Genomic DNA, 16,483 nt, shown 5'->3' on the forward strand with positions numbered 1-16,483 from the left:
GGAAACAGAAAGTTAAAGCGGCAGTGAAGGAAAAGAAGAAAACATATCAAAAGTTCCTGTCAAATAAGTCAGCTTGTGCTCTTAGAGAAATCAGAGACAAATGTAAGAAAGCTAAACACTGTGTAAAACTAGTTAAACAAAAGACATGGGAAGACTTTGGTAAGATCATTGAAAATAAATATCAAGAAGGTGGCAAGATATTCTGGAGGTTGTTGAAGAAGTGCAGAAATGGAGGAAAGAGTGCTGTAAAAGGAATTAGAGATGATAAAGGTGACATGAAAACTAGTGAAAAAGATATCCTTGATGTATGGAGTAATTACTTCGAAAAATTGCTAAATAAAACTAATTATATATTGGGTTTTATCCTTTATCCGAGTGGTAGCAAACAAAGTTTGCGCCTGAAATACTTTCACGACTGAGGCAACTCGTGGTAAAGGTGGTATAAGTTCTCATCACTTGCCTTAGTATTTCCAATAATGCAAAGCACATGTCCTTGTGGACATGTATAATGCTATGCATTAAAGGAAGGGTCACTCCCCAGACCAGTTTCGACCTTTATTGAGGTCTTATCAGTGGGAGCCAGACCCAGAGGTGGTGATACTAAGGTGGAAGTATGGAGAAATCATATTTACCTATACGAGTTGCCAAAGGGTGTCACGCCCTATTATTAAAATTCTCTGTATTAGAGATAAGTTTATGGAAGTTTTTTCACTTCGCTATGGTACTAATTATATATTGGGTTTTATCCTTTATCCAATTGTTAGCAAACAAAGTTTGTGCCTGAAGTACTTTTAGGACTGAGGTGTGCTTTGCATTATGGGAGATACTAAGGCAAGTGATGAGAACTTAACCACCTTTAGCACCAGTTGCCTCAGTTTCACATGATCCCACAAAATGTTTGATGGGGCTCAAATCAGGAGATTGCCAGGTGTACACATGGAATGCTTAGATATGCTCTTCAAACCATTCCTGCACAATGCAAGCCTTGTGGCATTGTTTCACAGGAAGAGTCCAGACGTAGGAAATTATCTTGTACTAAACACAGCTGTCAAGACATGTTCAACGAGATCAGTTTCCATACCAGGATATTGCCACTACCATCAGCCTGTTTCCAACAACCATATAGCCTGGTTAGCTAGAAAAGACTGTGGGGTCAATAATGTTCTGGCTCATAAACATATTTAAACCTCATACCACTCAAAAATGCAAGCAAATATATATAATACAATGTTTGTACAAATCTTCTCAAACTAAAGGTCTGAGAAAATACAGTTTTATTGTAATTTGTTTCAAATTAAAGTAAATATAATTTTAAACCTTACCTAGAGCTATCACAGCAGCTTCAAATCCTAGTGTTTCATCTGACTGCAACTTTGCACATGCATTTCCTATATTTAAAAAAAAAAAAAAACACTATCAAAACATTCTAATCCATTTAAAAAAGTTAAACATTATATAACCTGAAGTGCATTTATTATTATTACAAGAGTCCACCATTAGTTAAACTCAATGCAGGTAGTCTCATTCAACAGGCAATGCGGCTTTCATATTATATCATGAACTCATTCACATACTTTGACAATGCATTCCACTATGATTACACTCCATGTAAAAAATGTGCTACTGAGAGACACAACAAGTGCTCCATACATTTTTCCATCCAAAAGTCCATCCAAAACAGGATGTAAATTTAGCAAATGTGAGATTGCCAGGTACCACAGTAGACTATAGGTCAGATAATCAAAACCCTACTTAAGAGAACAAACATGGAACTTAAATATTAATTAAATTAAGGGGATATTATATACTGGGATTTTTGGCATTTTTTTTCTCGAGTCACTTCAGATCTTTAAGAAACAAGGTGAAGGAGCTGGTCTACACCACACGACAAACATTGTCTACCATTTGAAAAGATTCACAAACAATCAGAATTTGAACCTACTGATAGAAAGCAGAGACAATATTCACCCAGAGAACCAGGAAGGTCAGTTAACTGAGTGTCCCTTGAACATCACACTTTTCATACAGCTTCTAAGGATGGTCTTCTGTTTTTTCCCTCTCTTTCCACTCATACACATTCTGTATTTGGGAAGAGAATACAATGGAATAGCATTTTTAGAAGACAAAATGAAGAAAAGATTTTATGGGTTAACACTGATCTCAGAAGAGTTGTGTCCTATAACAAATGGAGGAGCAAGGAAGCATTAGTAATAGTGATTTCGAGGCTGTTTGGTATGAGAGATTCGGGAGAGCAGAAATATTACATATTGAATGAAGTATTTCCATGAGCCAGGAAATGTATAGGAAAGTGATTCTTAAATTTCATACAGATGGGAAATACAGATGAAACAGGCAGGTGATTAATGGAAAATTCTTTTAGTTGTTAAAGGTATAGTTACACAGCATGAGGTGGATGCAATACAAATGCTGGACTTCATTATAATGTTTCATACTATGATATTCTTAGAAGCGACAGTATGAGATGCTAGTCAGTGAGAGTGCATATGGTTCTAGTGTAAGAGGTAGACAGGTAGGTAAGCTTCGCTGATGAAAGGGGTGTGTGTGTGAAATTACAGGGTAGGAAATTGTAACAAACTGACTGGTAACATACTGAAAGATGATCATTTGAAGGGAATAGAAATGAGTAATACAGATCTTAGTTTGAGATTAGCTGCTGATGATAATGCCAGATTGTATCCCTAAGATCAGAAGGATAAATAAAGTGAGAGAGAAATTGATAAATTATGAAATTATGCAAGAGCTGTGGAGAGCAAGTTTATGAGGACTCCTTTTTATGCTCACCTAAAATTATGTAAGTATAAAGAAAAGTCTTTATAATAACATTCTCTTGTGAGAAGTATACGGTGCAGACCAGGAAAGTGCAAATTGTAGTGGCAAAGTAGAAATTGGCATATGAAAGAAGAATGATTGAGAATGCAAAGAAAAATCATAAAAAATTCTACAGTTATGTGGATAGAAGAAGAAACAGTGTGTATGGAAAAATCGTATTAGTTGTTGCACATTGACATCAGCTAAAGAGATAGAAATTTTATCAGTGTATTTCATGGTGAGGATTGGGAGTAGCAATGAATAAGTAGAGACTGGCAGTTAATGAATATCAAGATATCTTTGGAATTTTAACAAACATCATCATATATATTACGAGAATGTGCAAAGGAATTGATAGCATCTTTAACTCTTACACCATGGCACGGACATATACGAGCTATGTCTATGCCACTTCTTCTTATTGTGCTATCTTCTATCGAAGGTCAGCGACCATCTTGGCGAACAAACTGCGGTCTTGTGCTAATCTGAGCAGTTGTGCACTGCTCTTTCCTGTCCACATCTTGATGTTGTCAAACCATGATATTCTTTTTCTTCCTCTAGTTCCTTTGCCATCAATTCTTCCTACCAAAATAGTTTGTAGAAGTTGGTATTTGCTGTTTCTCATGATGTGGCCAAGATATGTTTTTCGTTTCTTGATTATTTGTACAAGATGTTTAGCTTTGCCAATGGATTTTAAGACCTCTTCATTGGTAATTTTTTCTGTCCATGATATCTTTAGCATTCTTCTGTATAGCCACATCTCAAAGGCTTCGATTTTCTTGATGGTTGTCGCCTTCAATGTCCATGTTTCAACTCCATAGAGCAGAATAGACCACACGTAACATTTCAGCATTCGGCATCTGACTTCCATGTTTAAGTCTTTATTGCAGAATAGTGTTCTCATTTTCATGAAGGACTGCTGTGCAACTTCAATCCTTGTCTTTATATCTATTTCTGGATCCCACCGTTCATTAAGCCAACAACCAAGATTATATCTTGACACTTGATCAATATTTTTCCCATTGAGTGTCAGTTTCATTGATGGGGCTGGATGTTTGCTGATGATCATGTATTTTGTCTTGTTGATGTTTATATTTATTCCCATTCTTTGGCTTTCTATGTATACTCTGTCAATGAGTTTTTGGAGATCCATAATGTTATCTGCAATTAGCACAGTGTCATCTGCATATCGTAGGTTGTTTAACAATCTTTCCATTTATTGCGATTCCCTCTGGACATTCTTCCAATGCTTTTTTTTAAAGATTACCTCTGCGTATATGTTGAACAGGAGTGGTGAGAGCACACATCCTTGTCTCACTCCTCTTTTGATGTTAATATCACTGGTGGTAATGTTGTCTAATTGAACGGTAGCTGATTGATTCCAATACAGATTTGTTATTAGTCTTATGTCTTGTTCGTCTAGCCTTGTTTGTTGAAGGACTTCTATTAAGTTAGTGTGTCTGACTTTGTCAAATGCTTTTTCAAAATCTATGAAACACATAAAGACAGATTTCTGTTTTTCTATGCATTTTTGTATCAATATTTGGGTACAGAAAAGGTTCTCTCTAGTACCAAAACCATTCTGAAAGCCGAATTGTGTTTCGCTTAGAGTTTCTTCACTTTTTCTATAAATGCGATTCTGAATTACTTTCAAATATATTTTTAATGTTTGGCTCATTAGACTAATAAGTCGGAAGTCACCACAGGAATTCGCTTTTGGGTTTCTTTGGGATAGTGATAAATGTAGATTTGAGCCAATCTGATGGAAATTCATCACTTTCATATATTTCATTAAATAGTTTTTCAAGAAGTTTGATGTTATCTGGTTCTATTAATTTTAAAAATTCTGTTTGCACACCATCTGGACCACTGGCTTTTCCTGTTTTACTTGTTCGTATAGCATTCTCTATTTCACATTTCATGATTGCTGGTCCTTGAATGTTATCTTTTATATTTATAGGCTTCTGTCTAGTATCATTGAAAAGTTCTGTTACATATTTTATCCAAATCTGTGCTTTATTCTCTTCTTCTAGAACTATTTTTCCATTTTCGTCTCTTAGAGACACTATTTGCTTTTTCCTCAGTTTTCCGGAAATTTCGTTGATTTTCTTATACAGATTGAAATTATCATGTTTCTTCTGAAGCAGTTCAATTTCAGTACATAAATTTTTCATCCAATTTTCCTTGGCTTCTTTTATTTTTTTCTTGATGTTTCTGTATACCTGGCTAGGTCTTTGTTTTTGTACATTCTTCTTGTATCAATAAGAGAAAGAATCTCATCTGTCATCCATTCCTGTTGTTTTATATTATTCACATAACCTACTTCTTCAATACTTGTTGTTACGATGGCATTCTTTAAGCTATTCCAAAGAGATTCCACACTTTTATTTTCTTCTATGTTAATCTGTTGTAATCGCAGGTTAAGCTGTGTCTTGGCACTTTTATTTATGTTCGGGTCTTTCAGTTTTTCTACATCAATTTTCTTTTTCTTCTTTTGTGATTTTTTAGCTGATTTTAATCTAAGACGTACTTCTGCAACTATGGGATTGTGGTCTGATGAGATATCTGCTCCAGGATAAGTCTTTGCACTCTTTATACTACTGTGGAATCTTTTATTTATCAGTATATAATCAATTTGATTTCGGACAATGTTATGTTGGTTATCTTGAGACGATTTCCAAGTGTACAGTCTTCTGGGTGGAAGTTTAAACCAGGTATTTGCTATTGTTAGATCTTCTTCCTGACAGAACCGGACTAGGCGATCTCCTCTGTCATTTCTGGTGCCTAAGCCATGTTCGCCAACAATTTCTCCATCACCCCCTCTTCCTACTTTTGCATTGAAGTCACCCATCATTATGTTTATATCATGTTTCTTTGTTAGGTTTTTAATCTCTTTTAGGTGTTCATAAAACTCTTCAACATCTTCTTCACTTTTGTCAGCTGTGGGTGCATAAGCTTGGATGATATTTATGTTAACGGGGTTTCCCTTAAGTTGTAACAGCATTATCCTTTCAGAAAATGGAATCCAATTTAGTACTGATTTATTGATTTCTTCATCTACTATTACAGCTACACCATGTCGATGTTTGTTCTCATCATTCCCAGAGTAATACATTGTTGTATTATCTTGTTGACACTTTCCAGATCCTGGCCATCTTGTCTCGCAAATTCCCAAAATCCGGATGCCCAGCCTCTTCATTTCTCTTGTGGCATTTCTTAATTTGCCAGCTTCATACAGAGTTCTGACATTCCAAGTTGCAATTTTAAAAGTGGACACCATTTTGAGCCCGGAGATTCTTCGCACCCCTGTCCCATTTAAGGGACGCCGGGAACTTGGGGCCAATTGTAAGGCCGTTTTTATTGGTTTGAACATTTTCAAAACTGTACATTTATACGCACAGTTTTTAAACTGAAATTTGTGTGTGTGTGTGTGTGTGTGTGTGTGTGTGTGTGTGTGTGTGTGTGTGTTGAATTGTATATGCTTTACAAATTTACTCTTAACACATCATATAATATTTTTGTTCTAGTAATTTTTAGTGCACTTAAAATATTTCTGCATACAAGTATGGCGACTCCTTTGCTCGCCATGGTGGTTGTTCTGGAGATAAGGTAGAGCAGTAGTTTCTCCGTTTGCTTTCTGCTCCGCAGTATTACAGACGTACACAATATAATCATATTGCCATCTGCAAATCTCTGATCACAAGCTTTTCCGTCATCATTTGGCTTCAACCTTGTGTCAGTACTGACAATGCTGCTTCCCAATGTCAGGGGCAGTGACCCCAGCAGGTACTTATTTAATGGTGGCACTATTCGCCATGTCACCGAGTTGTCATTGGGCTTTGTGAGGTTTTAAGTGAGACAGAGTTGCCACTTCTGCTCCCCCACGCCCTGATAGCTCAGTCGCTGTTGGTCCATGGCTGCTTATTCGCCAGATTGCTGTGCTTATATCGCAGCTAGCCTCCATATCTGAAGGCTGTTCCCCGATCCGCCACCTGGGGACACACCCGGTAGTAGTCAGCTCTGCCCCGGGTCTATGCCACTACCATCTCCAAATCTCATCTACTTTAAAACACAGTTCAATCCAAAGTACACTGTATTATCTTTCTGCATTGTGAATTTAAAAAATTCTGCACTCAGCAAGTATTAAAAAAAATGGTAACCTAAAAAGTCCAAGATAAAGTCTATTCACCTTCTTTCTAAAGGCGATAGCATCACTCCTTACAATTTCCCCAACTTTGCCTCACTAACAAACTAACGAAATATTTCTTTCAAATCATATGAAATAACAATTAACAAACAAGTTTAAAAGAACTATCCATGACTTCAGTGGCACACACACAATCACCGCCACCCACCCTCTTTTTCTGGGACAATGCCTTTCCTCTACACGACACCTTAGTATCTACAGGCAATCACTCTCTTATCCATTTCGCTGATCTACTATAAATCCTCATCTCTCTTATCTTGTGTACTAACTTATTAAGAGGAAATCTGTCAAATCAAGCACACTCTCACTGTATTATAAAATGAATTATTAACTACCGTATTTTTCGATAGATAACGCACGCCTAATGTATAACATGCACTCCCAACATCTTCATCACTCATTTTGATGTATAGATAACGCGCATGAATCACTAGCAGTAGAGTTAGGAAGTACAGACAGAGGATGGAGGAATTCTTTAAAAGCACGTGCATTGCTAGTAGCAGTGGTCGATTTTTTTAATTCCAAATTTTACAATTTTCACATTATTGGGGAGCACTGTGACATTACTATGACTCTTTGTGTGACCATTGGGCCACACAAAGATAGCTTGTGTGGGTTGCATCGTTCTCTTGTAACTAGTCGCATCAACAACTGAAAGGTAGGTGTATATTTTTTGTATTTTATGAAGTTACATTATTCCATACATCCTGTTTTAAAATATTTCATAAAGTAAATCATTATTTGTTTATATTTTGTTATTAGATCTGAATTACCCTTGGAAGATAGAAGTACTTCTCGGAGAAAATCCTACACAGCGCAGCTCAAGCTTGAAGTGGTAGAAGTAGCAAAGGAAAAAGGGAATCGTGAAGCTGGTAGATTGTTCAGTGTTGGAGAAAGTAGTGTTCGTGAATGGCGAAAGGCTGAAACAGTCCTGAAATGTTTACATAGGAGGAAACGTGCTATGAGGTTTAGAAAGTGCTTGTGGCCAACCATAGGGAAAAAACTGTTTGATTGAGTTGTTAGTGAAAGAGCTAAAGGTATGAGAATATCTACTGTCCGTGTGTTGCAGGAATTGAAAAGAATTGCGCAAAACGATAATATAAAGGATTTCAAGGCCTACCCATCTTGGGGGTTTTTGGATGAAGAGAAACAATTTAAGTGTGCACTCCTCCACTAGTGTTGGACAAAATTTGCTGTGTGACTGGGAAGCAAAAGTAGCTAAATTTCGTTTGTTTCTGACAGAAAACTTGTGTGGGGGTTGATGCTTGTCACTTTGGGAATATGGATGAGGTTCAGGTAAGTTTTGACATGCCTAGTTCTAGGAGACTGTGAATCTGAAGAGAGCAAAAGCGGTTTCAGTTGCTACAACAGGGTACAAAAAGTCTATATAACTTTACTGTGGTTCTCTGCGTAACTGCAGATGGTTCCAAACTGCCACTGATGATGATTTTCAAAAGAAAGACTGTTCCAAAAGGTTGTGATTCCAAAGATATTATTGCTACTGTTAATGGTAAAGGTTGGATAAATTCCAAGGTTATGAAATTTTGGTTGGAGAATGTGTGGCAAAAGAGAAAAATGGCATTTTCAACACAAAATCTTTGCTAGTGTTGGATTCTGTAGGGCACACATGACAGCAGAAGTTAAAACAATTGAAAGTATCCCAAATTGGCCGTCATTCCAGGTGGTTTAACAAAAAAACTCCAACCCCTTGATCTTGCAGTAAATAAACCATTCAAAGACAATTTGCAGGCTAAGTGGGAAGACTGGATGATGAATATAACAAAATAGGGCAGATGAAAAGAACGTCATATAAAGATATAGTTACATGGATTGTAGAAAGCTGGGCTGCTGTAAGTGAAAACTGTGTTAGAAATGGTTGAATTAAAGCACAAGGGAATGGAGTGGTGTCCGGTGACAATGATTATGAAGCTGAAGAAATACCGTTAAATTGCGTTAAAAACTAAATTTTTAACGCAATTGATTCTTTCAATATTAAGTCTGATGAAGAATTTTTTGGATTTGAATAGTGTAATGTTCAATAAATATTAAGTAATACTTGTACCTTAATTTTGTTATTACATTTGATTTACCTCTCATACCTTTCAAATGTATATGGTGCATGTTCATTTTTAACGAATTTAGACCTTTTTGTATAGATAATGCACGGCGGTTATCTATCGAAAAATACGGTATATTGAGTTCAATGTAGGCATTAAGAAATCTGATATTATACCATCCAACATCACATCCAATGCTCTCTCTCAGAACCAACATTTTCCGCATCACTTCAAGGAAGTACTATCTGGACATTAGCCTTTTTTGAATCACAAACCACACTGGAATCAAAGAAAAGGTTGTTGCAAATACTACAACTTGATCAGCTCATCCTGTCTTTATCTGTATGTTCCTTGTACCAAATTAAGCACAGATCATTAAACAAAAATTATCAACACAGTGGTAAAGAATTGAGTATTAATCATAAAACAGGGGGATTAATAAACTATACCAGATAAATCCTATCAAACTGACAGTCCAATCTGTGCAGGCATCATAGAGAGGAAACTGTTCTTGTTTAGCCCTACATAGTCCATACTCATTTCACACACTACTTCCTATTGAGGATATCCTTCTTGTTCACTGTTTATCACTTTTTGTACTCAATTCTTTAATGATACATGTAAAAGTAATATTCTATTATAAATTTTTAATTTCTCATAATAACTAAATTCACTTGTCTTTGTCTCCACTAAAAATGGCAAGTAACTTTATGCTGATTAAATCATTTTGTAAGATTTAAAGTTGTGTGTTCAAACAATCTTTGCAACTTAAGTCTGTTATAACTAAATTGTTATAACTGTATCACTAAATTTCAACAATTTAATGGCAGTAGAACCCTAATGCAGGGAGCTGACAGTTTCAAATTACAGGAACTATGCTAATTTCACTTAAGTAAATATCAAGACAAAAATTTGCATAATAGTTATTTTTCTTCCCACAGTTCATTTTTCAAGGAGAATGCTATAATTTTAACTGAAAATTTGTTGAAAGTTTGCTTACAAAGACTTCCAGGAACTAATGCAATAGATAGCATAGCTGTGAGCATGAAATGTTTATTTTTGGAATAGGAGATGTTTTTTTTTTTTTTTTTTTTTCAAACAGAGATAGTAAAAAGTTAGAGAATGAAATATAGAGACTAACAGATCTGAAGGAGTTTTTTTTTTTTTTCAATGATAAATGACTACCAAAAGATTTATATCTTCTGGTAGTCAATTATCATTGAAAAAAAAAATCCTTCATATCTGTTAGTCTCTGTTTTTCATTCCCTAACTTTTAAGTTTTAAACATTAAACTGTAATACAGTTTTTGGAGAACATTTTAAGTTACTGAAACTACTACTGTTTTTCCAATCTGAGATGTTATAGTCCATAATTTTAAATGAAGATAGTATATTTCAAGTTTTAAGGGAAAAAAATTATATCATTATGTAAGCTTTTATGGAGGGGAAGGGGGGGGGGTATGCTAGGTGTGTTTTTTGCCAGTATTACTCCACAATTAAAGAATCAGATGGGATAGGAAAACTAATTTCATTAATTACTTAACTAGTTTTGTGAAAATCTTTTCTTTTACATCATTAGGAGAATTATGTAAATAAACTAAAAAAGTTTTGGTGAATTGCTGCATACTACTACTAGTAATAATGCACATGATGTGATGAAGTAGAGAAGACCAGACCTGATGTAAAATCATCCATTGTTTCTTTTTTTCATCATTTTGTTTCATCTACAATGAAACAAACATTTTGTTTCATCTACAATGAAACAAAATGATGAAACATCATTCTGAATCAGCTGAAATGATGAAACATCCTCTACGACAGTGGTTCTCAAACTTTTTTGTCTGGCGGCACACTAAAATCAATAAATAAATTTCACGGCACCCCTAGTATTATTTGCTTTTTATAGAGAGTAAAGTGCCGATTAATTGATTCTGAAAGACTCACATATATAATCCATAAATAAATTGATATTACAGATACTAAAGATATGAAGGAAAGTGTGTTTAAAAGAAAACAGATTTTATTTAAACTAAAAAGGAAAAACATTTGTTTACGATGTCTCTCATTGTAGTTGGAATATATAACAATAAGAAAAACTTCTACTCACTGAATTTAACGACTTTAATATCATATGCTTCATTTATTCTCACTGATGACAAAAGACTCATGATTTTTGTTTAGGGGAAATGATCATGTACAATACTTGTCACACTGAACAGAGAAATACTCAAACAGACAGTAGGATAACTAACCATTCATTAGTTCATTTTCCCCAGTATTTATGTGCCGTCACATATCTAGTTACTACGACACGTGGTGATCTAATGAAATCCCAGGATATAATATAAGAGTGATACAAAAAATGAATTTTTATATACGCTTCATCCATTAAAATCAAAATATATAATTTTTTTGTTTTTGATTTAGTTATTTGTGGCAATTGAATATTTTGCTTTTTTCAAATAAACGATTCAAAATTTTGCAGCACCCAGTTTGAGAACCACTGCTCTACAAGGATGTTTTATCATTTCAGCTGATTCTTTAAATGCTCTTGAAAAAAAATCTGTAATCTATGTGGAGCATTTTTGTTTGTTGCCATAATATTTGATGTCTTGTTTCAGTTGTATGTGCTGCCAGTGCTGATTTGTGTTTTCTTTCATTCTCAAAGTCCTGAAGTGTTCAGATTGGCATATCTCTCCTAACCTACCTGTCTGTCCTATGCAGTGTAAACTACAACTTAGATTTCAGCTGATTAGAGATCATGTTGTAGATGGGGTAGAAGGTAACTTTATATTTCACTGAAATTTAAAATAACAAGGATGATGTAGCATCCTTGTTATTTTATCTGTGACTGATTACACTGGCCAACAAAAAAAAATTTTTTTTTCTGCTGATTATGATCTGACACTTGTTTTTTACTAATTTGGGTGTGCTGATTTCAAATATCAAACCCATTTTTCTCTATCACATCAGGTTTTTCCTCTATGGCATTATCTTTTTGCTAATTTGTAAGTTTTTGATAGTTTTAAGGAGGCTGTACTATTGAGAGGATCAAAAAAATCGATTTTTTAATATTATTTTCTGAAAGTATGTACTTTTAAAAATCTGTTCCTAACTTTTTATCAAGAAATTTGAAAAATTCCTGAACATGTAGCCTATTATTCAAAGCGGTGTGCAGATCAGAATCGGAGCTCTCACCGCTCTCGCTTGTTAGTAAACGAATAAATGCGTAAGAACCTGCAACGGCACGTACTGGCCCTTTGAATGCGAGAGAGGCCGATAACCGACCTAATACATTTAGGTGATGAAAAGTAGGCGATGACAACTGCCTAAAACAAATGAATGCTATATGCGTCATAGTGGACAAAGAACGATCAAAATCAGTCGACCGTTAATCGATCGTGAAAGTATGATGCGCGCTTATAACGTTTCAATAAAGTCTCTGGTTTTTTTTGTCTTGTTAATTGCATGTTAGTTGGCAGTGAAGAAAATACATCATGTTTACTACTCGAAAATGTGTCAATAGTGTAGATTCCTTCTGCTACATTTGTGGCAGCTTTACTGTTCCCAGTCAAAGGACATATATCACTGATTTTGTTAAGAAAGTGTACTTTGCATACTTTGACGTAAAAATTGCAGATCAGGACAAGTCATGGGCTCCAAATGTAAGACACATGTAAGTCATGTGTAGAAAATTTACGGCAGTGGAGCAAGGGAAAACGCCAAAAATTAGCTTTTGGCATTCCAATGATTTGGCGTGACCTGAAAAATCACGTAGATGATTGCTATTTTTGTTTAGTTCAGACTTCTGGTTATAATAAGAAGAATAAGAAAAAAAATTGGGTATCCAAATCTCGACTGAGCAATTCGGCCAGTTGCTCATTCCAATGAAATAGCCATGCCAATTTATAAAGGACTTCCTTTACTTGAGAATGAGCACGATCGGGATATGCCAGATGTTCTTGAGGAGCAAGACCCGGATGTTGATTTAGACAATGAAAATTTAATTTCTAGTTCTGGACCGCAACGTTTTACTCAAGCGGAATTGAATGACTTAGTAAGAGATTTGGGCCTATCAAAGGAATCATCGGAATTGTTAGCTTCAAGATTAAATGAAAAAAAACTTACTGGAGCAAGATACGAAAATAACTTTTTATCGTAGCAGGGAAAGTAATCTTGTACAATATTTTAAACACGAGTGTGGGTTTGTTTACTGTAACAATGTGTTAGGTTTACTAACTAAAATGAGTGTTGTACAATATCATCAAAATGAGTGGCGTTTATTTATTGACAGTTCAAGCAGAAGTCTCAAGTGTGTTTTACTACACAATGGGAATGTATATGGCTCAATTCCTATTGGCTATTCGGTCAACTTAAAGGAAACATATGAGGACATTAAAAAGGTTCTGAAGTTATTAAAATATACAGACCATAACTGGATCATCTGTGTGGATCTTAAAATGGTTAACTTTTTAGTTGGCTTTCAAAGAGGATATACAAAGTTTCCGTATTTTCTATGGTTCTGGGCTAGTCGAGCTAGAAACCAACACTGGAGTCAGAAACATTGGCCACTTAGAATATCCTTAAATGTTGGAGAACAGAATGTTATAAATCAACCTTTAATCGACAGAGAAAAAATCATTTTTCCATCTCTACACATCAAACTAGGTCTTATGAAGCAGTATGTTAAAGCTTTAGATTTACAAGGTAACTGTTTCCAATATATATGTGAAAAATTTCCACGACTTAGTTGTGAAAAAATTAAAGCCGGTGTAATTGATGGACCGCAAATTAGAACTTCAATGAGAGACCCAAATTTCATCAACTCTATGAACTAAATTGAGAAAGAAGCCTTTTTTGTCTCCAAGAATAATTTTCTTGGAGACAAAAAAGCATGCAATTACAAAGATCTAGTGGAAACAATGCTTGAAAATTTCCAGCGCCTAGGTTGCAACATGAGCATAAAGCTTCATTTCCTATACAGTCATCTTGATAGATTTCCCGAGAATTTAGGTGCTGTAAGCGATGAACAAGGCAAAAGATTTCATCAAGACTTAAAAACTATGAGAATCCCAAGGAAGATGGGATTCTCACATGATGGCCGACTACTGTTGGAGTATTCAAAGGGATTACCAAAACAGAACACACAGCAGAAATTGCTACAAACAAAAATTTATTCCCTGAAACTCGTGTGTAGGTAAAACTGTTATTTTTTTATAAATATTCTTGTAATTTTTAATGAATATTGTTAAGTAGTTATGTATCTAATTATCGGCCTCTCTCGCATTCAAAGTGCCAGTACGTGCTGTTGCAGGTTCCTACGCATTTATTTGTTTACTAACAAGCGAGAGCGGTGAGCACTCCGATTCTGATCTGCACACTGCTTTGAATAATAGGCTATATGTTCGGGAATTTTCCGAATTTCTTGATAGAAAGTTAGGAACAGATTTTTAAAAGTACATACTTTCAGAAAATAATATTAAAAAATCGATTTTTGATCCTCTCAATAGTACAGCCTCCTTAAAACTATCAAAAACTTACAAATTAGCAAAAAGAAAATGCCATAGAGGAAAAACCTGACGTGATAGAGAAAAATGGGTTTGATATTTGAAATCAGCACACCCAAATTAGTAAAAAACAAGTCTCATATAAAAGTCAGCAAAAATTGTGTTGGACTGTGTTATATATATGGAAAATTACTGCTCCTCTCAAGTTTTGATTTTCATGTTCATCCAAATGTCTTGGAAGCTGGCATAGGATTTTTTTTTTTCCACCATTAATTTTCTATTGTAACAATTCTTTGGTAGGATGGAACTGAGGCATTCTAACTCATGGTTTCTTTTATTTATAGTAGTGGAAATTCTGTAAACCCTTTCACATAGGGAAAGGATAATGCCTATTTTCTGCACTGAGTGGTGGTGATGGGATGTGGTGTGTAAGTAATGTCTGGTGTTTGTTGGCTTCCTATAAGCTGAGTTTTGTTTGGGTACCTCAACAAGTGTATCCAAAAAATGGCAAAGACGTACTTGCCTCTAATTCAACAGTGAATTTAATTTGAGGGTGAAGGTTGTTGAGATGCATGATGAACTGGTTAACGTATCTGCTCTCCAGCCAAAAGGCTGTGGGTTCAAATCCTGCCATCCATGCCCTTCATGCTGATGATGGGCATGGATGTTTGTGATTGTCTGTGAAAATACTAGTGGTGGTAGTGGGCAGTGGATAGCACTGGTGTAGATGATGTGGTTTGCTGTAGTTGGTGGATTGAGTGGTGGAGATGGAGAGTTGTAGGGTAGGTGCCCTCCTTCGATGAGTCTTTGGACTCCTTGGAGGTGTCACGTAACAATAACAATAATTCTTCTAATTATTAATTAGAAGAATTATTAATTGGGTAATACAGCTGGGCCAAACGAAAATATTGCTGCCAAACTTTAGGTTGTATTCCTTGGAACTGAAAGTTATTTTTGTTTTTCAAACCATTCTATGAATAGGTTTGCTAACAGGGGGGGGGGACACCATTGCTAGTTCTTCCTTCTGTTCAAACTACAACAGAATCCAGTTAACTGGGCTATCAGTTAATTTGGGTAAGTCTTAAAGAAAAAAAAACAAATCGAGAAAACTGCAAGAGTTTTCTTTGCTTATTTGAGGCAGGAGATGCAGCACTCAAGATTATCCCTCTGAAGTAAGGTGCTTGTAAATGGTTAGTTGTTTTAAGGCTTACTGGCACAACAAGTGCAAAAGTCATATCACACCAAACCACAGCTTGTTAATGACTCATCAGCTCTGTTCTTCCATGTGTTTTTTGGTGATATATGTAAATGATTCATCATTCCTCTCCCTGACTCATGCTCTACAGCATATTAGATTCTAAGGGGGACAGATTTTAATTAGCATTAGCTGCATGCACTTGTGTCATCTTTCATGCTGAGGCAACACCTAATCAGAAGCATAGAGATTTTTCAGTGCTCTATTTTTGATAATTTTGTTTTTAATTTTATAAAATGCTGGACCCTTACCAAGATGCCATGTAAACATTTGTTACTAGCCTTACTAGACCAAAATCAAATGCAATTCATTAAATGCCAGTCATTATCGTCTGGCAAAGATAACTAGAATACCGAAATCTATGATTGTGCACTTGATACAGCAGTAAGATAAAGTGAGAGAAGAATGGACATGACATGGAAAATGGGGTACATTTCAAAAACAGAAGCATGAAGGTAAGAGTCCTGAAGTTGAGGATGCCCTAAATCAGTGATTCTCTATTATAATTGGACGAGGAGTGTGCATCAGTGGTCAAATGTTAAAAAAAGAAGTCAGAGGATCTAGTTAAGAAACTGAGTCATGATGATTTTAAAGCAACAAATGGTTGGTTGTCTTGATAGAAATGTAAG

At 35.3% G+C, this 16,483-nt stretch overlaps 1 protein-coding gene across 1 annotated transcript in view; it reads right to left on the reverse strand.

The window, feature by feature from the left end:
• Positions 1 to 16,483, reverse strand: part of Dora (zinc finger SWIM domain-containing dorado) — a 495,561-nt gene that overhangs the window by 207,180 nt on the left and 271,898 nt on the right. Inside the window, exon 13 of the mRNA XM_090399467.1 lies at positions 1,323 to 1,388. Coding sequence (XP_090255593.1) covers positions 1,323 to 1,388 — 66 coding nt within the window. The remainder of the gene's footprint in view (positions 1 to 1,322; positions 1,389 to 16,483) is intronic.

This window comes from Typopeltis vanoorti, chromosome 1 (assembly GCF_054136105.1).
Source record: "Typopeltis vanoorti isolate ZY-2024b chromosome 1, IOZ_Tvanoo_1.0, whole genome shotgun sequence".
Classification (NCBI taxonomy): domain Eukaryota; kingdom Metazoa; phylum Arthropoda; class Arachnida; order Uropygi; family Thelyphonidae; genus Typopeltis; species Typopeltis vanoorti.